The 25357-nt window shown below is 41.4% G+C and overlaps 1 protein-coding gene across 4 annotated transcripts in view; it reads right to left on the bottom strand.

Moving 5' to 3' along the window:
* The window catches only part of LOC140734547 (sodium/hydrogen exchanger 2-like), a 573522-nt gene that overhangs the window by 79672 nt on the left and 468493 nt on the right, over positions 1 to 25357 (bottom strand). For all 4 annotated transcript variants that reach the window (XM_073058669.1, XM_073058670.1, XM_073058671.1 and 1 more), the window contains exon 7: positions 5766 to 5836. In XM_073058669.1, the coding sequence (XP_072914770.1) occupies positions 5766 to 5836 (71 nt within the window). The remainder of the gene's footprint in view (positions 1 to 5765; positions 5837 to 25357) is intronic.

Here is a 25357-nt window from a genome sequence, read left to right as displayed (position 1 = left end):
GACATTGAACTCATATTTTTTGCACAATTTTTAATCTATTCAATATACATAAACTGTAATTGATATACTTATTATTCTTTCTTCTATATTATGTATTGCATTTAACTGCTGTTGCTAAGATGACAAATTTCACGACACATGCCAATGATAATAAACCTGATTCTGATTCTGAATCAAGAAATATCGCATTAAAAACCATTGTTTGAAACCTCCCCAAAAAAGCTGAAGATGCTGGAAACTTGAAATAAAAACAGAAAATGCTGAAGATACCACAACAGAACAGTGGTTGCTGTTTCACATTGATCACTGAAACAAGGGAAAACAACTTTATTTAAATGTGTAGAGGAAGGGAGAGTGGAGGAAAAGAGGAAATGTCGGTAATGGGCTGGAGAAAAATGCTTGCTCAGATTACTCAAGTGCATTTCATGCTGTCTCAAAGAGGGCGAGGAAGACTTATTAATTACAGCTGATCTGCCTAGACTAAGAGTTCAATAGAAGGAAATGAAACAATGCTAGAAATGTGAGATGCGGAATGGAGAATTAGCTGGAAACTTGAAATACAAGAGAATACTGGCAACAGTCAGCAGATGTGTGGAGCGGAAAACAGAGATCATCTTACTGTTAACCATTGGACCACCCACGTCAGCCCTGAAACATTGACATTTCTCTTCCCACCACAGAGGCTGCTCAACCTTTAGAGTTCCTCCAAGAATTGTTTGTTGCAACTTCTTCACACAGAGGTGGTGAGCTGTCAGAGGAGGTGGTTGCGACAGCTACAATAACAACACTTGACAGATATTTGTATAACATGTGGATAAGAGGTGATGAGAGGGATGTAGGCTAACCACAATGGGATAAACTGAGATGGGAATCCTTGTCAGCATAGACCAGTTTCCATGCACTATGGCTGTATATCAGAATTTTTCCAATTTTAACAACAAACAGGAAAATCTGGTTTTTACAATCCATTGAAATAATTTATGCCTGCAACAAACTAAGAGAGGTGTTGTTCTTTGATCTTACATTGGTGGACAAGTTTTATAATTTGCTTTGACAGATATATATATCTTTCAATGATTTTTCTTTCAGTTCTAATATGCAGCAGTGTCGAGCAGTAAATAGAACAAAACGTATGCTAGTATATCAGATGTTAGCAATATTAATGAGTACTCAGTGAAATTACGATAATTACTGTTGCCTGTATAATCTTCTTGAGAACACTCTGTCTGTGGCCAGTCATGCATTGCTGTTTGGTGTCACATCAGACTTCGTACCTTTGGTGATTCTGTCTCTTCAGACATTTTCGGATCAGATGCCATGGAGGAGGAATCGGAATGAGTTGGCATTTCAGGGTAATTGTGAGATTGACTGCGTAGGAGAGTCACTGGATAGAAATGGTCAGTGGTGATCTTTTAATAGTGACCTGTTGGTCATTCTCAAGTCACTGAGGCTCCAGCTACTTAAATTACAGAAAACTGTGTAGTAAATAAAAGTTGTAATAACACAAAAAGGTGCTGATAGAACTAATGAGTGGGGCAATCTTATGGACAAAGATGGTGCTGATTGTTCAAAGCAGCATTAGCTTGAGCCGTGATAACACTGTGATGGCTGCAGGGAGAAATCAGAATACATGGAGTGAGGAAGGGAACTGAGAAACAGGACCTCAAGGGTAGTAATCTTGGGATTGCTGCCTGTGCCACACAACAGCGAGGATAGGAATAGAATGAGGAGGCAGATAAATGCATTGCTGAAGAATTGGAGAACAGGAGTGCGGGGATTCAGATTTCAGGATCATTGGGACTTCTCCTGGGACAGGTGGGACCCGTACAAAAGGGTCAGGTTGCATTTGAATCCGAGGAGGGCCTATATCCTGCGGGCAGGTTTACTAGAGCTGTTGGGATTGGATTAATCTAATATGGCAGGGAGATGGAAACCAGTGTGAGAGAACTGATAAGCCAGCAGGTTTATAAGTAGATGATTGATGTAACATGAATGTAAGGAAGGACAAACCAATGATTGGGTATAAATGCAGACAGATCAAAGAGTTAAGTTGTACCACAAAAGTAAAATTCATAAGGGCAAAGAATGCTGGACTGAAGGTTTTGTATTTAAATGTGCATAGCAATCAGAATAAGGTGGATGAACTCATGGCGCAATTAGAGATTGGTCGGTATGACGCTGTGAGCATCGCTGAGTCATGGCTGAAAGAAGGCCATAGTTGTGAGCTTAATGTCAAAGGATATGCTTTGTATCGAAAGGACAGGCAGGAAAGCATAGACGGTGGTGTGGCTCTGTTGGTAAGAGATGGAATTACATCTTTAGAAAGAGGTGACATAGGGTCAGAGAATGTTGAATCATTGCGGGTGGAATTAAGAAACTGCAAGGGAAAAAACCATCATGGGAACCATATATAGGCCTCTAAATGGTAGTCAAGATGTGTGGTTGAGATTGCAAAAGTAACTGAAAAAGGCATGTAATAAGGGTAATGTCACAATTATAATGGGGGACTTCAATATGCCAGGTAGTTAGGAAAATCAGGTTGGTGTTGAATCACAAGAGAGGGAATTTATTGAATGCCTATGAGGTAGTTTTTAGAGCAGTTTGTACTTGAACCTACTGGGGGAAGGACTATCTTTGGGTGTTGTGGAATAACACAGATCTTATTAAGGAGCTTAATGTAAAGGAACCCTTAGGAGGCAGTGATCATAATATGTTTGAATTCCTACTGCAATTTTTTGGGGGGGGGGGAACATAGTCACATGTATCAATATCACAATGAAATAAAGGGAATTACAGAGGCGTGACGAAGGAGCTTAACCAGGTGGATTGGACGACGATACTGGCAGGAATGATGGCAGAGCAGAGGAGGCTGAAGTTTCTGGGAATAGTTCATAAGGCAAAGGATAGATATGTCCCACAAAGGAAGTTCTCAAATGACAGGGGTAGGCAACTGTGGCAGACAAAGGAATTTAAGGATTGCATGAAAGCCAAGGAAAGGGCATATAAGGTAACAAAAGTGAGTGGGAAGTTGGATAATTGGGAAGCTTTTAAAATCCAACAAAAAGGCAACTAAAAAGGCTGTAAGAAGGGAAAATATGAAATATGAGGGCAAACTAGCCAATAATATAAAGCAGGATAACAAAAGTTTTTTCAGTTATATAAAGAGTAAAAGGGAGGTGAGAGTTAATATTGGAGCACTGGAAAATGATACTGGTGAGTTAGTAATGGGGGACAAAGAAATGCCAGATTACTTAATGAGTACTTTGCATCAGTCTTCACTGTGGAAGACAGTAGCAGTGTGCCAGAGATCTGTGAATGTCAGGGACCAGGAGTGAGTTTCGTTGTTATTACAACAAAATGCTAGGCAAATGCTAGGCAAAAATGCTAGGCAAACTGAAAGGTCTTAAGGAAGATAAGTCACCTGAACCAGATGGACTACATCTCAGAGTCCTGAGAGAGGTTGATGAAGAGAACAGATGCATTTGTCATGGTCTTTCAAGAATCACTTGATTCTGGCATGGTCCTGGAGGACTGAAGATTGCAAACGTTACTCCACTCTTTAAGAAGGGAGGAAGGTAAAAGAAAGGAAATTATAGGCCAATTAGCCTAACCTCAGAGGATGGGAAAGTGTTGGAGTCTATTATTAAGGATGAGGTTTCAGGGTACTTGGAGACTAATGATAAAATAAATCAAATCAGCATGATTTGTGTAAAGGGAAATCTTGTCTGACAAATCTGTTAGAGGTCTTTGAGGAAGTATCAAGCAGAGTGGGCAAAGGAGAGGCAGTGGATGTCATTTACTTGGATTTTCTGAAGGCATTTGATAAGGTGCCACACATGAGGCTGCTTAACAAGATAAAATCCTATGGCATTACAGGAAAGAGACTGGCATGAATAGAGAAATGGCTGACATGCAGGAAGCAGCAAGTGAGAATAAAAGGGGCCTTTACCGGTTGGATGCCAGTGACTAGTGGTGTTCCTCAGGGATCAGTATTGGGACCGCTGCTTTTCCCATTGCTTGTCAGTGATTTGGATAATGGAATTGATGGCTTTGTGGCAAAGTTTCTGGATGATACAAAGATAGGTGGAGGGGTAGGTAGTGCTGAGGAAGCAATGCAATTGCAGCAGGACTTAGACAAATTGGAAGAATGGTCAAGAAAGTGACAGATGGCATACAGTGTTGGGAAATGTATGATAATACGTTTTGGTAAAAGGAACAATAGTGCAGACAAGTATCTAAATAGGGAGAAGATTCAAACATCAGAGGTGCAGAGGGACTTGGGAGTGCTCGTGCAAGTCTCTCAGAAGGTTAATTCACAGGTTGAGTCTGTGGTAAAGAAGGCAAATACAATGTTGGCATTTATTTCAAGGGGGATAGAATGTTAATGCAAGGAGATGATACCGAAGCTTTATAAGGCACTAGTCAGGCCACACTTGGAGTATTGTCAACAGTTTTGGGCTCCATATCTCAGAAAGGATGTGTTGTCATTGGACAGAGTCCAGAGAAGGTTCACGAGGATGATTCCAGGAATGAAGGAGTTAACATATGAAGAGCATTTGGCAGTTTTGGGCCTGTACTCACTGGAATTTAGAAGAATGCGTGGGGATCTCATTGAAACCTACCGAATGTTGAAAGGTAGAGATAGGGTTGATGTGGAGAGGATGTTTCCCATGGTCGGGATATCCAGAACAAGAGGGCACAGTCTCAAAATGGAGGGATGATCTTTTAGAACAGAGGCAAGGAAGAATTCTTTTAGCCAGAGAGTAGTCAATCTGTGGAATGCTCTGCTGCACGCTATGGTGGAGGTCAAGTCTGTGGGTGCATTTAAGGCAGAAGTTGATCGTTTCCTGATCGGTCAGTGCATCAAAGAATATGGTGAGAAGGCGGGTGTATGGGATTTAGTGGGATCTGGGATCTGGAATGGCAGAGCAGACTCAATGGGCTGAATGGCCTGATTCTGCTCCTATGCCTTATGGTCTTATGACTACGGTATATAGTCAGTAATCCACAGACAATGAACTCAAATTTTAATGCCACAGAATTCACTAAATCTGTTCATTTGTGGTCCGGTTTCTAAATAAACTTTTGATTCAAGATGAAATGTAGCATGGATGGCATCAAAAGGCAGAGTGTCACTTTAATGAGTGGTTATGGACATCATAACATAAATGGAAAATGGCTGGTCTGATTGTAAACAGTTGGAGGAACAGCAAAACCATTGCAACTCTACCTGAATCTCTGTTGAAGTCCAGATCATTCCACAGTCCTGAACAAATGGCGACGTGTAAAGATAATTAACTGCAAGCCAAAAATTGAATGTACAATTTACCATTGACTTTAAAATCCAGCTGGTTCATAACTATTCTCAGGTCTGTCACACTTGACAGAGACATTGATTCTTAACATCTCCCAGGCAGGTAGAGATGTTGATGTATTCTGAACTGTGTATCGTGTGATAGTTGTAAATGCCTCTCAATCTGAGTTTCTGAATCCCATTACTTTGGCAAACAAACACATACGTGGTACAGGAAACATTTCTGATGTCCATGAGTTCAACCTGTGTGTTTTATTTTGAAAACTAAAGAGTCATCAGTGATCTTTAAATGAAGACCTTTTCTTATACCATACTTGCAAGTTATGATATGAATTCAGAACATTTCCAGCCATTGAATAGAAACAGGAACGGGTTTCAGTATCTCACACCAGCACTTCGACACAGGAAGAAACTTCACCAACAAACACTCACAACTTGGAGAATGTTATACCTGTCTTTCCAGTAATATTGGCCCCAATGTCCACAGATATCTTCAATTCCTGCCAACAAGTGGTCCAAGAACTGCAGAAAGCAAAGTTTACAAATCAATTATTTTGTCAGTCATTAACCATGGCCATTATGTAGTTTAAGAGCAAAAACAAACTGCTGGTGGAACTTAATAGATCTGGCAGCACCTCTGGAGGCAAATGGACAATCGATGATTCGGTCGAGACACTTCACCTGGAGCGTGACATAAAATGTCAGTTAACCATCTCTCTCTTTAAATGCTGCATTACCTGCTGAGTTCCTCCAGCAGTTTATTTTGCTCCAGCTCCAGTATCTGCAGGCTCCTGTACTCTGAAAGAATTTTCAGGCTGCTGTGCTCTAAAAGGACCTGCAGACTCCTGTGTTCTGAAAGGATCTCTGCATGTTAAGAAATACTTTGAAGGAATTCAGCCCACAATTGTACTGTTATCACAGAGAAATTGAATTGGATGTGTTGGGTGATACCATCCCAACTGGCTTTGAGGTGGAAAGAAAATACACAAAACCTAACAGATACTGTATACTGAAGAATCAAGAGTTTAGTAAGAATGAGAACTGGAAATGTTCTGAAGGGGAGCGTTTAGCAGAATGGCTCTGAGGTGATCAAGGTGAATGGTTCAAGGTGCGTATTCCTGCTCCAACTACCTTCTTGCCCCTGGGGAAAACAGCAATAAGATGGTAAGTGGGTGGGGTGAATTCAGCCTGCTCTGTTTACATCTTCTGAATTAGGAGCAGCCAAGTGACATGAGAAGGTATTGATGGTGGGAAGTTGCCAATGTTGGCCAGCACACTCACTACACTGAGCCTTTGGTGGGGGAGGGAGGATGGAAGGAGAACTTAAAATCTCAAGCCAATTCAGTAAACATCATATGAAAAAATTCATTCTGCTCTTGGGCTGAACTTGTTCCACTGGAGTAGTTTAACACTGGGAAAAGGTAATGCATCATCAAACATACCAAATGCACGTGTGTCAGGTTCTTCACTCTGGCCTGGTGATGTTTCTATGACTGTGTCTGCATCTGTGTTTAGTGTATACGGGTGAGCACACACATGCACACGTGTCTGCATCTGTGTGTGTGGGAGGTGGGTAGTCACAGTGGGCATTCACTTAGCACAGGTACTGTATCTCCCTCGAACTGAAGTGGCACAGGACCAATCCTGCTTTCTCCTTGGAGTGTGCTCACTCTTCCTGTGACCATGGAAGTTTACCTGGAGTGCTCCAGTTCCTTCCACATCCCATGTGATTACCCACTGTAAGATGCCCAGAGTCTTGGTTAGTGGGCAGAAATTAATCAGAAGGTTATTAAGGAGAGTGAATAGGTCAGAAGAAACGAAGTGAGGAAAAGAACTGTACAAATCATTTAACCATGGCCATTTTGTAGTTTAAGAGCAAAGCAGCAGTGAGGAAAATAGTGTTCACACTCAATGGCCAAATTACTGCATCGCACATTATCTGTGTACATATTCTTATAGGAATGTGCACACAATATGCAAAAACATATTAACACACATGTATGGGCATGTACATACCATGCTCATGGGCATGAGCATATCAACATGTGTGTATCTGTATGGAGTAAAGTGTACTAGTGTATTATTGTCACAGATACAAGATACAATGAAAAGCTTCTGCGTGCCACCCAGTCCAATGATGAAATATATAATTATACTGAGGCAGTGTGTTTATAGGTAATTATGTATGTAGCTGCATGTATGCATGTGTATATATTCTGCCAGGTATTAGGTTACAGGCTGGGTGACCTTGGAGTCAAAGGAAGAACAGAAGCTAAGGCTAGCAATTTTAAACTTATAACTATGTGTTTATAGAAGTTCTGATATTAGCCTGTTCTCACTTCTCTAGATCATTGTTTCTCAACAATACTCTGCAAGGTTAGAGACACATAAAATATACATTTGGACCAGTGAGTCAGCAATCTGCTGCATGCTGTTAGAGCTGACTGATGCAAAATTAATGAACTGGCAGCTTCTAGTTCCGGATAGTTACAATTGTGGTTTTAATTAAATACCAATCAAGCTGGATTAAAGCAAAGATGATGGATCTTGAGCAGGAAAACTGATGCCTTTGGCTGTCCTACTCTCACTTCCTGCTGCTCAGTTATTCCCTCTCACGGCAGAAACATAGGGCTCTGAGCTAAAAATAACAAGGCCCTGAAATATAACAGCGGAAGTTCATGCTGTCTGTGTGCGTTCATGCTCACTTATGTTTGAGTTCATGCATACCTGAGTGTGTAGGTGATGGTTAACTGTGACCAGGATTGGTGTCGTCTGTGAGAAAGGACTGTTTCTCAGATGGCACAGAGACAGTTAGACCATTTTCTCAGTGAGACAATATGGAAAAATGAGATGTTCATCTCCTTAAGGGCTGATGCTGCACTGCGATTTCTCTTAACTTTAGGAATTGCTCTCCCTCCTCCTACCTTCTGCTTCCATTTCCCACTCTGGCTCCCCTCTTACCTCTTCTCTGCCTCACTTGCCTATCACCTCCTTCCCTTTCTCCCATGGTCTCCTCCTTTCCCCTATCAGATTCCATCTTCTTCAGCCCTTTACCTTTTGCACCGATCACCCCCGCCCCCAGCTTCTCACTCCACATAGACTCTCAGTCCAGCATCTGCAATATCTATTATTTCTGATGATGCTGGCTGTGATAATCAAGTCAAGGAGTGTGCCTAGGTGGAAATATTTGATTTTATCATTTAAACGCTCTGCAGCTGTGCTGTGCCTGTGGTTTATGTAACGTATTGGCTATGTTTACTGTATGCAATGCATTATGCCAATCAGTATCCATGGCAACAAGATTGAAATCAGTGTGGGTTTCCTGCCTCACTTCCTGCCGAGCTGAGGTGCCCTAGGCTCCGAAGAGGAACTGGATGGTAGTGAAGGGGCAGGTATTGCTGCTCGTGCTTTTGCAGGGCACTGATAGCAGGTAGGGAAGGCAAACTGGAGAAATGGGAAAAGAAAAGAGGAGCCATAGGGAGAGTGGTCACTGCGAAGACAGGAAGGGGTGGGAAGGGGGAGATATGAGTGATGGTGGGATCATGTTGGAACTGACAAAAAATTGTTAGTGGATAATGTGTTAGATACAGAGGCTGTTGAGGTGAAGGGTGAAGACCAGGGGAATTCTTTGCCCCTCTGTCTGGGAAGTGGAAGGATTAGAATCAGTCACATAGGCCCTTAGGCACAAAACATCCTGCTGTATCTCTCATCCTATTTGCCCGCACTTAGCCTGTATTCCTCCCGCCCTTTTTATAGTCCATGAATATTCCTGTATTATTCTCACCCTTTTTTATAATCCATAAATATTCCTATATTATTCTCGCCCTTTTTATAATCCATAAATATTGCTATGTTATTCTCGCCCTTTTAATATATAACCATATAACAATTACAGCACGGAAACAGGCCATCTCGGCCCTGCTAGTCTGTGCCGAATGCTTACTCTCACCTAGTCCCATCGACCTGCACTCAGCCCATAACCCTCCATTCCTTTCCTGTCCATATACCTATCCAATTTTACTTTAAATGACAATATCGAACCTGCCTCTACCACTTCTACTGGAAGCTCGTTCCACACAGCTACCACTCTCTGAGTAAAGAAGCTCCCCCTCGTATTACCGCTAAACTTTTGCCCCCTAACTCTCAACTCATGTCCTCTTGTTTGAATCTCCCCTACTCTCAGTGGAAAAAGCCTATCAACGTCAACTCTATCTATCCCCCTCATAATTTTAAATACCTCTATCAAGTCCCGCCTCGACTTTCTACGTTCCAAAGAATAAAGACCTAACTTGTTCAACCTTTCCTTGTAACTTGGGTGCTGAAACCCAGGTAACATTCTCGTAAATCTTCTCTGTACTCTCTCTATTTTGTTGACATCTTTCCTATAATTCGGTGACCAGAACAGTACACAATACTCCAAATTTGGCCTTACCAATGCCTTGTACAATTTTAACATTACATCCCAACTCCTATACTCAATGCTCTGATTTATAAAGGCCAGCATACCAAAAGCTTTCTTCCCCACTCTATCCACATGAGATTCCACTTTCAGGGAACTATGCACCATTATTCCTAGATCACTCTGTTCTACTGCATTCTTCAATGCCCTACCATTTACCATGTGTGTCCTATTTTGATTTGTCCTACCAAAATGTATCACCTCACACTTATCAGCATTAAACTCCATCTGCCATCTTTCAGCCCACTCTTCTAACTGGCCTAAATCTCTCTGCAAGCTTTGAAAACCTACTTCATAATCCACAACGCCACCTATCTTAGTATCATCTGCATACTTACTAATCCAATTTACTACCCCATCATCCAGATCATTAATGTATATGACAAACAACATTGGACCCAGTACAGATCCCTGAGGCACACCATTAGTTACCAGCCTCCAACCTGACAAACAGTTATCCACCACTACTCTCTGGCATCTCCCATCCAGCCACAGTTGAATCCATATTACTACTTCAATATTAATATCTAACAATTGAACCTTCCTAACTACCTTTCCGTGTGGAACCTTGTCAAAGGCCTTACTGAAGTCCATATAGACAACATCCACTGCTTTACCCTCGTCAACTTTCCTAGTAGCCTCTTCAAAAAATTCAATAAGATTTGTCAAACATGACCTTCCACGCACAAATCCATGTTGACTGTTCCTAATCAGACCCTGTCTATCCAGATAATTATATATACCATCTCTAACTTTCCATTAATTTACCCACCACTGATGTCAAACTTACAGGCCTATAATTGCTAGGTTTACTCTTAGAACCCTTTTTAAACAATGGAACAACATGAGCAATACGCCAATCCTCCGGCACCATCCCCGTTTCTAATGACATTTGAAATATTTCTGTCAGAGCCCCAACTAATCCATGAATATTCCTATATTCCTCTCGCCCTTTTTATAATGCATGAATCTGTCCAAATCTGTCCAAAGTGTTGTCTGTCTTCCTGGATCAGCTTCTTCCATATACCCTTCACTCTGCATGTGAAAAACTTGCCATTTAAGTCTTCTTTAAATATTTCCCCAGTCATCTTAAATCAAATGCACTCTAGATTTAGACTTCCTTACTGAGGGAAAAAGACTATGACCATCAAAATTTTATAAACCTGTCAGCCTCATTAGCTCTAGGGAAAACAATTCCAATCTATCCAGTCACTTATAATTCAAACCCTCCAGTCACAGTAACATCCTCACAAATCATTTCTAACCCTCTCCAACCTCTCTCATCCTCCCTATAACAAGTTGACCAACATTGTAGACATTATTCCAAAAGTGGTCTTACTAATATTGTGAGGTTCCAATTCCTGTACTCATTACATTGACCATTGAAAGCAAAGATGCCAAACACCTTCTTCACCCACAGTCTGTCAGTTTCTGTGCTACTTGCAGAGAACCAGGTACTTGTGCCTGTGATCCTTCTGTTCAGCACAGTCCTCAGGGCCCTGCCATTTACTCTGTAAGTCCCACTCTAGTTTATCTGACCAAACACAACATTGTCTCAGTTAAAATTCCATCTGGCTCACTTACCCAGTTCATCTAGAACCTGTTATAGTCTTAAATAGCCTTCTTCACTGTTCGATACACCACCAACTCATCCACAAACTTACTAGTCATATTACCGACAAAGGATCGAGTGCTTCCTGGCATATATAATTGAATTCCAGTTCTTACTTAGAGCAAGAGCTCCATCTTTGTTAGGATTCGTATCCTGTAGTTGTATTTCAATGGTTTCCGTTAACAGGTAGTCCCAAGAGCCATTGGCACAGCAGAATAGTATTGTGCCATTGAAGTCAATCCTATGGCAAGTAAACTCTGCTTCGGCTTCCAGCTGGGTATCAATCATAATCAAATAAAGCATTTGATCCTTTTTCAATCTTGTGGCCATTACGAATGCAGTGTTCTGCTACTACTGATTTGTCTGGGTAACCCAAACAGATATACCTCTTGTGCTCTTTGTCCCTAGTTTTCATTGTGCGTTTGGCCAATATCTACTGATAGATAGATAGATACTTTATTCATCCCCATGGGGAAATTCAACTTTTTTCCAATGTCCCATACACTTCTTGTAGCAAAACTAATTACATACAATACTTAACTCAGTAAAAAATATGATATGCATCTAAATCACTATCTCAAAAAGCATTAATAATAGCTTTTAAAAAGTTCTTAAGTCCTGGCGGTAGAATTGTAAAGCCTAATGGCATTGGGGAGTATTGACCTCTTCATCCTGTCTGAGGAGCATTGCATCGATAGTAACCTGTCGCTGAAACTGCTTCTCTGTCTCTGGATGGTGCTATGTAGAGGATGTTCAGAGTTATCCATAATTGACCGTAGCCTACTCAGCGCCCTTCGCTCAGCTACCGATGTTAAACTCTCCAGTACTGCTCCACATTCACAAGGAATCCTGTAAATGCCAACAGACCTGAGTCCCAGGTCATCTTTGACCTGCATAAGTTTTGATCTGAGCTTCCTTATAGGTCTGTGGATGGTATTAATCCAGTATTTCTTCAGGATCCTGGTGATCCTTCCAGAAATCGTGGAAATATAGGGAAGACAGTTGGTAACGATGGGTTCCTCCTTGTTGTTAGGTTTCCTGGTTTTTCCATTGACCATTTTTTCACACAGACTTGTACTTCAACAATAACAGCCACCATCAGGAAAAAGTATAGGAGCCTCAGGGCTCACAACACAAAATCCCAGAAGAGTTACTACCCCTCAACTATCAGGTTCTTGAACCAAAGTGGGACAATGCAGAACACTGCATTTGCAATGGCCATTGGATTGACTTCAATGGTACAAAACTACTGTACTGTGCCTTTTGAGACTGCCTGGTAATGGAAGCCATTGAAATAAAGCTAGAGGAAAAGAATTTTAACAAAGTCGAGGAACTCACTCTAAGAACTGGAATTTGGTTGTAAACAAGGTGGGAGAGCAGAAACCTGATTGGATGAAGACTAACCAATTAGGAGGACTGACTACAGGGGACTACATTCCACTGGACTAGACATGCCCAGACATCATTCCCAATGAAGATCGCAGAGTTTGTCATCAAAACGTCAGTTATAATTGTTATTTGTACCTGGCAGGAGGCCCAAGAAGAATTTATTCATATTAAGAATGTTATCATCTAAATAGTTAACTTAGTGGACCCAGCACAGATTCTTGTGGAACACCACTGGTCACAGATCTCCAGTTTGAAAATCAACCCTTCACAACCACCTCTGATTCTTTCCACCAAGCCAATTTTGTATCCAGTTGCCTAGCTCCAAACTTGAAGCATAGCCTACAATCTTTTGAGATTCTGTGAACACAATACAGACACCCAGATGGTATGTTGCCTCCCAGGTGTCAGGGTCAGGGATGTCTCAGATTGGGTCTACAGCTTTCTTAAAGGGGAGGGGGAGGCGGAGCAGCCAGGGCCTTGGTACATATCAACACCAATGACATATGCAGGAAAGGCGAAGAATGATTTTAGGAAGTTTGGTAGAAAGCTGAAAGCAGGACTTCGGGGTAGTAATCTCTGGATTGCTGACTGTGACACGTGCCCACGAGGGCAAGAATAGGCAAGATGAATGCACTGCTGAGTAAGTGGTGCAGGGGACAGGGATTCAGATTTCTGGATCATTGTGATCTCTTCTTTGGAAGGTATGATGTACAAAAGGGATGAGTTACACTTAAATCCGAGGGGAACAAATATCCTTGTGGTCAGTTTTGCTAGAGTTGTTCAGAAGGTTTTAAACTAACTTGGCAGGGGTTTGGGAACTTGTATATAGGGCTGAGGAAGAGGTAATTGGTTTACAAATAGAGATAAGTGTGCAGTGAGACTGATAGTAAGGACAGGCTGATGATGGGGCAAATTGCAGTCAACGGGATGAATTGTAATGAAAGAGGTGACAAAATTGAAAAGAGTGAATACAGGACTGAAGGTGTTATATTTGAATGCACGCAGTATACTGAATAAGGCAGATAAACTTGTAGCGCAGTTACAGATTGGCAGGTAGAATGGTGTGGGTATCACTAAATCATGGCTGAAAGAAGATTATAGCTGGGAGCTTAACATCCAAGGATACACATTGTATCTAAGACAAGTAGGTAAGCAGAGGGGTGGCGTGACTCTGTTGGTAAAACGTGAAATCAAATCATTAGAAAGAAGTGACACAGTATTGGAAGTGTAAAATCATTGTGGGTAGAGCTAAGAAACTGCAAGAGCAAAAAGACCCAAGGGGATTTCCATATGTAGGTAGGTTGTGAAAATCAGGTTGGTGCTGGTTCCCAAGAGGGGGGATTTGTACAATGCCTTTGAGATGGCTTTTCAGAGAAGCTTGTGGTTCAGCCCACTCAGGGATCAACTATTCTGTATTGGCGGTTGTGCAATGAACCAAAATTGATTAGAGAGCTTAAGGTAAAGGAACCCTTAAGGGCCAGGGATCATCATATGATAGAACTCACCTGCAATTTGAAAAGAAAAAGCTAACCTTAGATGTATCACTATTGCGGTGGAGTAGAGGGAATTAGAGAGAGGGGAGCTGGCCAAAATTAATTGGAAAGGAACACTGCCACGGATGAAGGCAGAGCAGCAATGGAGTTTTTGGAAGCAATTCAGAATGTGCAGGATAGACAGGAAACGAAGAAGTAGTATTCTAAAGGCACGATGACACAACTTCTGACACCAGAAGTCAAAGCCAACATAAAAGTCAAAGGGAGGGCATATACTGGAATAGAGCAAAAATTAAATTAAAAACCAGCAGAAGGCAACTATAAAATTCATAAAGGAAGGCAAAGTTGGAATACAAAGGTAAGCAGGCTAATAAGATTAAAGAGGATACCAAAAGATTCTTCAGATATATAGAGTGTAAAAGAGAGGCAGGAGTAGATATTGGACCACTGGGAAATGATGCTGGAGAGGTAGTAATGGGGGATAAGGCAATGGTGGATGAACTGAATAAGTATTTTGCCACAGTCTTCACTGTGGAAGACACAAGCATTACGTTGGAGGTTCTAGAGGGTCGGGGGCAGAAGTGAGTGAAGTAGCCATTACTAAGGAGAAGGTGCTTGGGAAACTGAAAGGTCTGAAGTTAGATAGGTTACCTGGACCTGATGGACTCCAGGGTTCTGAAGGAGGTAGCTGAAGAGATTGTGGATATATCAGTAATGATCTTTCAAGAATGAGTGGATTCTGGCATGGCTCTGGAAGACCAGAAAATTGCAGATGTTACTCTAGTCTTCAGGTTGGGAGAGGGTCAGAGGAAAGGAAATTATAGGCTAGTTAGTCTGATCCCAGTGGTTCGGAAGCTGTTGGAGCTGAATTAAGAATGTGGTTTCAGGGTACTTGGGGACAGATGATAAAATAGGTTTCCTCAAGGGAAAATCTTGCCTGACAGATCAGTTGGAATTCTTTGAAGAAATAACAAGCAGGATAGACATTGGTTGTTGTTGTGTACTTGGATTTTCAGAAGTCCTTCAACAAGGTGTCACACATAAAGCTGCTTATCATGTATGTTAAGAGCCTATGGTATTACAGGAAAGATTATCACATGGATAGATGTGATTATCTATCTGATAATAGGGAACTGATTGGCAGGAAGCATTGAGTGGGAATAAAGGGAGCCTTTTATGGTTGGCTGTCGGTGACAAGTGGTCTTGCACAAGGGTCTGAGTTGGGATTGCTTCTTTTTATGGAAGAATGAGGCGGGGGGGGCTCACATTGAAATCTGTTGAATGTTGAAAGGCCTCAATAGAGTGGATGTGAAGAGGATATTTCCTATAGTGGGACCATTTAACCCTAGAGGACACAGACTTAGAATGTAGGGACATCCATTTAGAACGGCGATAAGGAGGAATTTCTTTAGCCAGAGAGTGGTGAATCTGTGGCAGAGGTTGATAGGTTCTAGATTTGTCAAGACATTAAGGGACATGTGGAGACGACAGGAAATTAGGGTTGAGAGCCATGATGGGGCTCAATGGGCCAAATGACCTAGTTCTCCTATATTTTCTGGTCTTATGGTCTTCAGCTTGTCAAAGTCCTTGCCGAAGTGCAGGCAGACAATATCTGTAACTCCACAGTCATCAATCCTCTTTGTCACCTCAAAACTCAACTTTGTGAAACATACTTTCCCACATACAAGTTGATGCTGGCTATCCCTAATCAACAGTGCAGATACGATAGGGTCTTTTAAGAGACTCCTGGATAGGTATATGGAACTAAGAAAAATAGAGGGCTATGAGTAACCCTAGGTAATTTCTCAGGTAAGGACATGTTCGGCACAGCATTGTGGGCCGAAGGGCCTATATTGTGCTGTAGGTTTTCTATGTTTCTGTTTCTAACCCCTGACTTTACAAATGCAGATAGATACTGTCTCTCAGAATACCCTCCCAATAGCTTTTGCACTACTGATGTGAGGCTCACTGATATGTAATTCCCTGGCTTATTCTTGAATCCATTCTGATATAAAGACACAACATTAGCCATACTCGGGTCTTCTGGTGTCTCACATAAGGGTAAAGGTGATGCAAATATCATAGCTGGACCCTACAGTGTATTCCCTGACTTCCCACAATGCCCTGAGATTTATCCACCTCGGTAAGGACTCAAGACCACCGGCATCTTCTCTTTCATAACACGGATACATCACTGTTCATTTCCCTTAATTCCTTAACCTCCATGACCTGTTCCATGTTAAATACAAATGAGAAATATTCATTTAATTCACCCATTTCCTGTGGCTCTGCATATTGTTCCTTATGAGGACCTATTCTCTCCCTAGTTACCCTTTTGCCCTTAAGATATTTGTAGAATCTCTTAGGATTCTCTTTTTGCTTATCTACCAAAGCTTTTGCATGTCCCCTCTTTTCCCTCCTGATTTCTTTCTTGACTGTGTGATACATTTCTTTTACTCCCAAAGGGATTTGCTAGATCTCAGTTCCCTATACCTGATAAATACCAGCTTCTTTTCCCCTATCAGTATCCTTTGTCATCTCAGGCTCTTTGATTCTGCCAATACAGCCTTCATTACAGCAGGAACTTGTTGGCCTAGAATTCTCTTTATCTCATCGCTAATTACTTCCCACTTGCTCTACACCCCTTTACTTACAAGCAGCCTCTCACTATAAACCTTTGCAAATTCCCATCAGCCAGTCTCAAAATTTACCATGACCCAATTAGGATTTTAATTTGTGGACCAATTCTATTTTTTTAATGTAACTAATTAAAAACTGATAGAATTATGATTGTTGATCCCAAAGTGCTCTCCCACTGACACTTATGTTAGTTTCCCAGCCCTGTTTCCCAATAGAAGGTCTGGTCAGTGTGACAGATATATCACTTCCCCATATTTCTGGAAGGAAAATATTTTAGAAGTCCAAGAGCAAAAGGTCTCTTGCTGAGAATACCTATGTTGGAGACAGAAATGGAGAAAAGGAGTGGCATTCTTACCGGAGGTGGGCTGGGAGGAGGCATAGTCTGTGGGAATCAATGCATTTGAAAATGTCAGTGGCAAGCCTGACTGTTGAGATAGAGGTATCAAGATTCAGAAAAGTTCTGTCAACTCTGATTTGCCCAGCCACTAGCAAAGAGTAGTTTGAAAGACTATAAGAGAAGGTAGGGTGGAGGAGGGCAGGGAGTGACATACAGTATTCCAGATTGTCTTGCCTTAGCCCACCAGTAGTGTAATTTACTGACATGATTTCTGTGCACCTTTGGCCCTGTTTCCCTTGGTTTGGTAATCCTTAGGACTAAAGGGGAAGTCACAATCCTAAGATTCCCCTTAGGAGACACACAAGCGTATTTCTAAATGACACTCGTCTCTTTGACAGGGTTTACAAAACTGTGACTCTACTGATCAGTCCTATTCTGGAACTCAAGCAAAATCTTACCACATTTCTTTAGTTTTGAGCAATGAGATAAAGAGAGTTCCAGGTTAACATATTCCTGTTGTTTCAAAACTCGAATTACATTTCTTTACATATACATCACAATTAAAGAATGAGTTTATATTGGATCCAATAGCATGGCTTCAACGGCTTAAGACTCCAAACCGAGAAGGTAAAGCCAGTAACTTTAGCATCTCTCTGGCATGCATTAATTACAATTATTATTCTTATAATTATGTTACATTCAGGTATCACAAGGTAAACATCAGAACACTAATCTTGAAGATCAGCATTGTCATCCACACATGGAGACAAAAGTGATGAGGGAGATCTGAAATTATATTTTGTGTCTGTATTTACTTGAGAGGCAGACACAGAATCTATCGAACTGAGGAAAAAGAGTAGTAATGCCAAAGGCCATATCCAGATTGTGGAAGAGCAGGTATCTACTGTCTAGAGGCAAATTTGATAAATCCCAGAGGCTGATGAGGTGTCCCAGTGATAAATCCCCAAAGGCCAATGAGGTGCCCACTAGACCTCATGGAAGTCTAGTGCTGAAATTGCAGAAGCCCTGACAGCAATATTTAATGTGTTCTTCAGCATGGATGAGGTGCTCAAGGACAGGAGGCCAAGTTATGTTGTTCTGTTGTTTAAGAAAGGCTCTAAGAATAAGGCAGAAAATTGTAAGCTGGGTAAAATATTGGAAGTGACAAGATATTATAAGTATTTGATAGATAGGACTTGGTGAGGTAGTCAATATGGCTTTGTGTTGTCTAGCAAAGCTTATAGAGCCTTTTGAGGAAATTACCAGGAACATTGAAGGGAATGTAGATGTTGTCTAGATGGACTTTAGCAAGACTTTTTGCAAAGTCCCACATGCAAGGTTGGTCCAGAAGGTTCAGTGCCTTGGCATTCAGGGTGAAATAATTAATTGGATTCAACGTAAGCATGAGAAACTAGAAGGTGGTGGTAGATGATTGCCTTTCTGGTTGGAGGCCAGTGGTGTGCCATCTGGTCCATTGTTGTTTATCATCTGCAGTGGTACTAAAAAGTTTGTGAACCTGGAGAATTTTCTCTAATTCTGCATAAATATGACCTAAAATATGATTAGATCTTCCCACATCCTAAAACAAGATAAAGAGAACCCAATTAAATAAATAACACAAAACAGTACAGTATACTTCTCATTTCGCTGAACACCTACACTCTGCCCACCAGAGAAAGCAGAATCTCCCAGTGGCCATTGTTACGTACCCGTGACACGTGACAGTGGTACCCTTGTCACGTGACTGGGGTTGAAGTTATACTGGACATGAGGTAATGGTCTTGTGATGGTGGAGTGATGTCATTTTCCCGCCAGTAGAGGTCATGTGACAGGTTTTTTCTACAGGGTATAAAAGGAAGACCCACCCTGTCAGGTGGGGCAGTTCGTGGCAGGATTTGCCAAGATGACTTCATGTTACTGTGTGATTTAATGTGATGACGCAGTTTAGTTAAAAATGAAGTTTTATATAATGCCTAAAGTTTAAAAGGTCAGAGCCAACGGTTTCTTTGCTAAGGGAGAGTGAAGAAAAGTTTGGAAAATGGAGATCGAGAAGAATCGATTTTCGATGGATTGACTTCGACCTTGTGTGATCCTCATTCGGAAGGATTTCGTTTACTATTCTCACGATAGTCTCCGCTGGAAAAAGCGGGAGATTGAGAATATTGTGGAAGGAAGGTCAGTCACTTTAAGTTGTTATATTTAATAAAATTCGACGTGGGAGTTCGACGCTGGGAATCGAAGGACATCGACGTGGAAGAGAATTTACATCGCTTTAAAAAGTCTCTCCTTTTAAAAGTACCGTGAGCTTTTGAACTGTCGGCATATCGTTTTAAAGTCTGTTTTCTTTTGGCATACCGTTTTAACGAACTGAGTTCTTTTCAATACCGCTTTAAAGACTGTTTGGGACTGCAACGCTATTAAGGACTGTTTGAGCAGCTGAGCTCGGATCATTGTTTGGGTTTGTTTACATTTGAAGGGGGTTTGTTATCAGTGTTTAATAAACGTGTTATTCGTTATAAAACCCCTTGCCTAACTCATCTATATTATTGTTGCCCGAATACGTAACACCATACATTTTAATTCCACGTCCCATTCCCATTCTGATATGTCTACCTATGGCCTCCTCTACTGTCAAGATGAAGCCACACTCAGGTTGGAGGAACAACACCTTATATACCGGCTGGGTAGCCTCCAACCTGATGGCATGAACATTGACTTCTCTAACTTCCGTTGATGCCCCTCCTCCCCTTCTTACCCCATCCCTGACATATTTAATTGTTTGGTTTTTTTCTCTCTTTCTGCCCATCACCCTGCCTGTTCTCCATCCACCTCTGGTGCTCCCCTCCCCCTTTCTTTCTCCCTAGGCCTCCTGTCCCATGATCCTTTCCCATCTCCAGCTCTGTATCCCTTTTGCCAATCACCTTTCCAGCTCTCAGTTTCACCCCATCCCCTCTGGTCTTCTATCATTTCACATTTCCCCCTCCCCCTCCTACTTTCAAATCCATTACCATCTTTCCTTTCAGTTAGTCCTGACGAAGGGTCTCGGCCCGAAACGTCGACAGTGCTTCTTCCTATAGATGCTGCCTGACCTGCTGCGTTCCACCAGCATTTTGTATGCGTTGCCAGTATACTTATTCATTCATTTATTCATTATTTATTGAGAAAAATGATTCAATATTACATGTATTGGTAAAAGTTTGTGAACCTTTGCTTTCAGTAACTGGTGTTACCCCCTTGTACAGTATTAACTGCAACCAAACATTTCCAGTGGCAGTTGATCAGTCCTGCACACTGGCTTCAATGAATTTTAGGTCATTCCTCCTTACAAAACTGCTTCACCTCTGGGGTATTGGTGGGTTTCCATGTTTGCTTCAGGTCCTTCCACCACATTTCTATAAGATTAAGGTCAAGATTTTGAAACAGCCATTCCAAAACACAAATTTTCTTTTAAACCATTCTGTTGTTGATCTACTCTTGTCTTTTGGATCATTGTCTTGCTGCATTATTCAACTTCTATTAAGCTTCGGGTGATGGACTGCTACCCTGACATATTCCTGTAAAATGTCTTTATACAATTTAGATTTCATTGTTCCCTTAACAATTGCAAGCTATCCAGGCCCTGAAGCAACAAAGAAGCCCAAACCAGGATGCTACTTCCACCATGCTTCACAGTTGGGATGAGGTTTTGGTGTTGGCGTGCAGTGCCCTTTTCCCTTGAAACATAGCAATGTGCATTTCTGCCAAAAAGTTGAACTTTTCTCTCATCTGCCCAGAAAACATTTTCCCAGAAGCATCGTAGAACATCCAGATGGTCTTTTGCAAACTTGAGACAAGCATCAATGTTTTTATTTGGAGAGCAGTGGTGTCCTTCCATGAACACCATTCTTGTTCAGTATTTTTCTTACAGTGGACATATGAACAGAGTTCTAGGGATTTAGCAAGTTCTAGGGATTTCTGCAGATCTTTTGCTGTTACCCTTTGGTTCTCTTTCTCCTCCTTCAGCATTGCACATTGTGCTCTTGGAGTGATCTTTGCAGGACACCCACTCTGAGGGAAGGTTACAACAGTACTGAGTTTCCTCCATTTGCAGATAATTTACTGTAGACTGATGAACACTCAGGTCTTTAGAAATGCTTTTGTAACCTTTTCCAGCTTCATGCATCCCTACAATTCTTCTTTCAAGATCCTCTAAAAGTTATTGCATGGCGCACATAAGCAGATCTTTCTTGAGAAGAGCAGGCTCCGTCAGTAACCTGACTTTGTGTGTCTCTTATATAGGGCTGGGCACTTCTAGAACCCACACCTCAACTCTCATCACATTGACTGGAAAACCAGACTCCAAAGAGCTTTTGTAGAAAGCATTATCTCAGAGGTTCTCGTACTTTTTCCAAAAAATACATGTAATATTGGATCATTTGTCTCAATAAATAAAAGAGCAGATGTACTTTTTGTGATTTTTATTTAATTGGGTTCCTTTATCTAGTTTTAGGACATGTGAAGATTTGATCACATTTTAGGTCATGTTTATGTAGAAATAGAGAAAATTCGACAGGGTTCCCAAATTTTCTCGCATTACTATACATTAATGAGTTAGATGATAATGTGGTGAATTGGATCAGCAAATTTGCAGATGACACCAAGATTGGCAGCATAGTGGAAAGTGAGGAAAGCTATCAAAGATTTCAAAGAGATCTGGACCAGCTGGGAACATGGCTGAAAAGTGGCAGATGGAATTTAATGCAGACAAGTGTGAGGTGTTACACTTTGGGAGGATGAGCTAGGGTAAGATTTACACAGAGAGCGGTAGGACACTGAAGTGTGTGGTAGAACATCTAAAAATACAGATGCATAATTCCACAGGTAGATAAAGTCATAAAGGGATCTTTTGGCACATGGACCTTTATAAATGAAAGTACTGAGTAGAGGAGTTGGGAAGTTACGTAGCATAGGAGCATAATTAGGTCTTTCAGCCCATCGAGTGTGTTCTGCCATTTAATGTGGGAGGGTGATTTAATTATATAGCAATACAGTGCTGATTAGGCCCTTTGACCCTTCGACGCATATTACCCCAGCAACCCTCGACAATCCAGATTAACCCTAACCCAATCATGGTGCATTTACAAGACCGATTTACCTGGAATGTCTCTGGACTGTGGGAGGAAATCAGAGCACCCGGAGAAAACTTACACATTCTACAGTGAAGCCTCACAGGAAATTGAACTCCAAACACCAGAGCGGCCCAAGCCGTAATAGTGTTGTGTTAACCGCTACAATACCATGACACATTAAGGAGCCAACTGTGATTTATTATCCCTTTCAACCCCACTTTCCTGCCTTGTCCCTGTAATTTAGATTCCTTTACTAGTCAAGAATCTATCCACCTTTGCTTTAAATATACCCAATGAATTGGCCTCTACAGCCATCTGTGGCAATCAGTTCCACAGATTCACCACCCTTTGTCTAAAGTAATTCCTGCTATCTGTTCTAAAGTAATATCATTCTATTCTGAGACTGCACCCTCTGGGCCCTAACTCCCGAACTATAGAAACAGCTACTGCATATCCACTCTGTTTAAGCTTTTCAATATTCGATAGGTTTAAATGAGAACCCCCTACAGTCTTTTACACTCCAGTTAGTACATGCCATGAGCCACCAAACACTCCTCATACATTAACCCTGAGATCATTCTTCTGAACCTCCTCTGGACCCTCTCCAATGCCAGCACATCTTTTCTTAGATAAGGAGACCAAAACTGCTAACAATACTCCAAGTACGGTCTGACATATGGACATAAGAACGTAAGAAATAGGAGTAGGCCATCTAGCCCATTGAGCCTGCTCTGCCATTCAATAAAATCATGGCTGATCTGGCCATGGACTCATCTCCACCTACCTGCCTTTTCCCCATAATCCTTAATTGACAAATGCCTTATATAGTCCCGGCATTACATCATTGTTTATATATTCTAGTCCTTCTGCTAACATTGCATTTTCCTTCTTTACCACCAACTCTCCCAATCTGTCAAAGTCCTTCTGTAGACTCCCAGCTTCCTCAATACTACAGCATCCCCTCACCTATCTTTGTATCATCCACAAATCGGCCACAAAGGCACCAATTCCGTCCTCCAGATTATTGACATATAATCTGAAAAGAAGCGGACCCAACACTAACTCATGTGGAACGCCACTAGTCACCAGCAGCCAACTAGTAAAGGCCCCCTTTATTTCCACTGTGATTTTTGCCAGTCAGCCAATCCTTTATCCGTGTTAATCAACTACCTGTATCCAGACCATATCCTCTTGTGTAGGTACCTATCCAAACTGCTCTTCAGTTTTACAGTTGAGCTTTCCTATTGTTCAGGGAGATCTAGAGGGGAGATTTGATAAGGCTACACAAAATAATGGCGTGTATAGATAAGGTGAATGCATGTAAGTTTGGTTAGACCAGATCTAGAGGTCACACATTTAGGGTGAAAGGTGAAATATTTAAGGGGAATCTGAGAGAACACTACTTTATTCCGAGACTGGTGTGAGAGTGGAGTGAGCTGCCAACAGAAGTGGTAGATGCAGGTTTAATTGTAAAATTTAAGAGAACTTTGAATAGGTTCAGTGATAAGAGAGGTGCGTAGGGCTATGCTGCAGATGCAGGTAGTTGAGCCTAGGCAGAAAACCAGGCCAGCACAGAAATGATTTGCTTCTGTGTTCTAGTGCTCTATCCTTTATAACTGTATAGAGCTCATAATAATTATATCATACCAAACAATTAGCAGTGTGTAACATATATAAATCGACTGAAATGCAATGTTAGATTATAGTACAGTCGGCCCTCCTTATCCATGGGGGATTGGTTCTGGGAGCCCCCGTGGATGCTCAAGTCAGTGGACTTTAGGACCCGGTGGAGCTCCAGACCTTACTTAACCTGTCTCAGTGCAGTGGACTTTAGGACCCGGAGGAGCTCGGGACCCACTGTCGGCTGTGTTTCTGTTCTGGAAAACGATCACGATTGAAAATAAAGTGAAAATAATAAAGCGATCAGAAAGAGATGAAATGGCATTGGTCATTGGTGAAGTGTTAGTCTACAGTCAGTCAACAATTGGAACAATTTTAAAGGATAAAGTAAGAATAATGGAGCATGTGAAGGTCCTACCCCGATGAAAGCTACAATTATTGCTAAGCAACGCAGTGGTTTAATTATTGAAAGACATATGCTCCTTAACTGTTTGATATGCATAGAAAGGTAAAATATATACTATATACTAGTGGTTGCCAACCAGTTGATCACGATCGACCGGTCGATCTTTGAGACTTTCCCGGTAGATCTCGAAAAAGAATGAAAAATAAATACAGAAATACATTATGCCTGATAAACCTTTTGATGCAAATATGTAGTAACTTCTACTTTGAAAAAGGACCACCCAACAACTTCATGCCCAAAAGGAACAACTTTATCTAGGACGGTAAACCGATATTCACATACCGAGGTTTTCACTGATCCGCACCAGGCAGAAAAGACTGGAAGGAAAACCCTGCAACCCCGGAAACAATCTCTCTTTACAAACAGTTTTCCGTAGCAGGAGTATTGCTATATTACCATTATCTTAATTGGTATTAACTTATCTTTACAATACTCACATTACAACCCTTCTCCCCCTTTAAATTCCAACATTACCCAAATGTACAAGAAATTGGAAACAAAAACAGTGGTGTCATTAGCTTGCGTACCCCTGAAACTTATACTAGTGTCTCAGTAACAGTTTACCAATACCAGGAAGGTTGAGGAGCTGAAATTGGGGTTGAAGGCAAAGCAAACATGCTGCTCAGAGGACGTGGATTGACAGTGTTAAAGGACTTGTCATTCTGTGAATATTTTTCATGGCAGTTTGATGAATCCCTGGATGTAATGCAAACAGCTCAGCTTGTTGTATTTGTCAGAATGGCTTTCCAGGGCTTTACAACAAAAGAGGACTTCCTCACTCTTTTGCACTTAAAGGAGAGAACAAGAGGTGAGGATATTTACAATGAGTTTTAAAAAAATGTTCATGAAAATGACATCCCCATTCATAAACTGGTGGCAATTATTACTGATGGGGCCATAGCAGTGCACGGTGTGCGCG

The sequence above is a fragment of the Hemitrygon akajei genome, chromosome 10 (genome assembly GCF_048418815.1).
Source record: "Hemitrygon akajei chromosome 10, sHemAka1.3, whole genome shotgun sequence".
Classification (NCBI taxonomy): domain Eukaryota; kingdom Metazoa; phylum Chordata; class Chondrichthyes; order Myliobatiformes; family Dasyatidae; genus Hemitrygon; species Hemitrygon akajei.
This window is presented reverse-complemented; position numbering and strand designations above follow the sequence as displayed.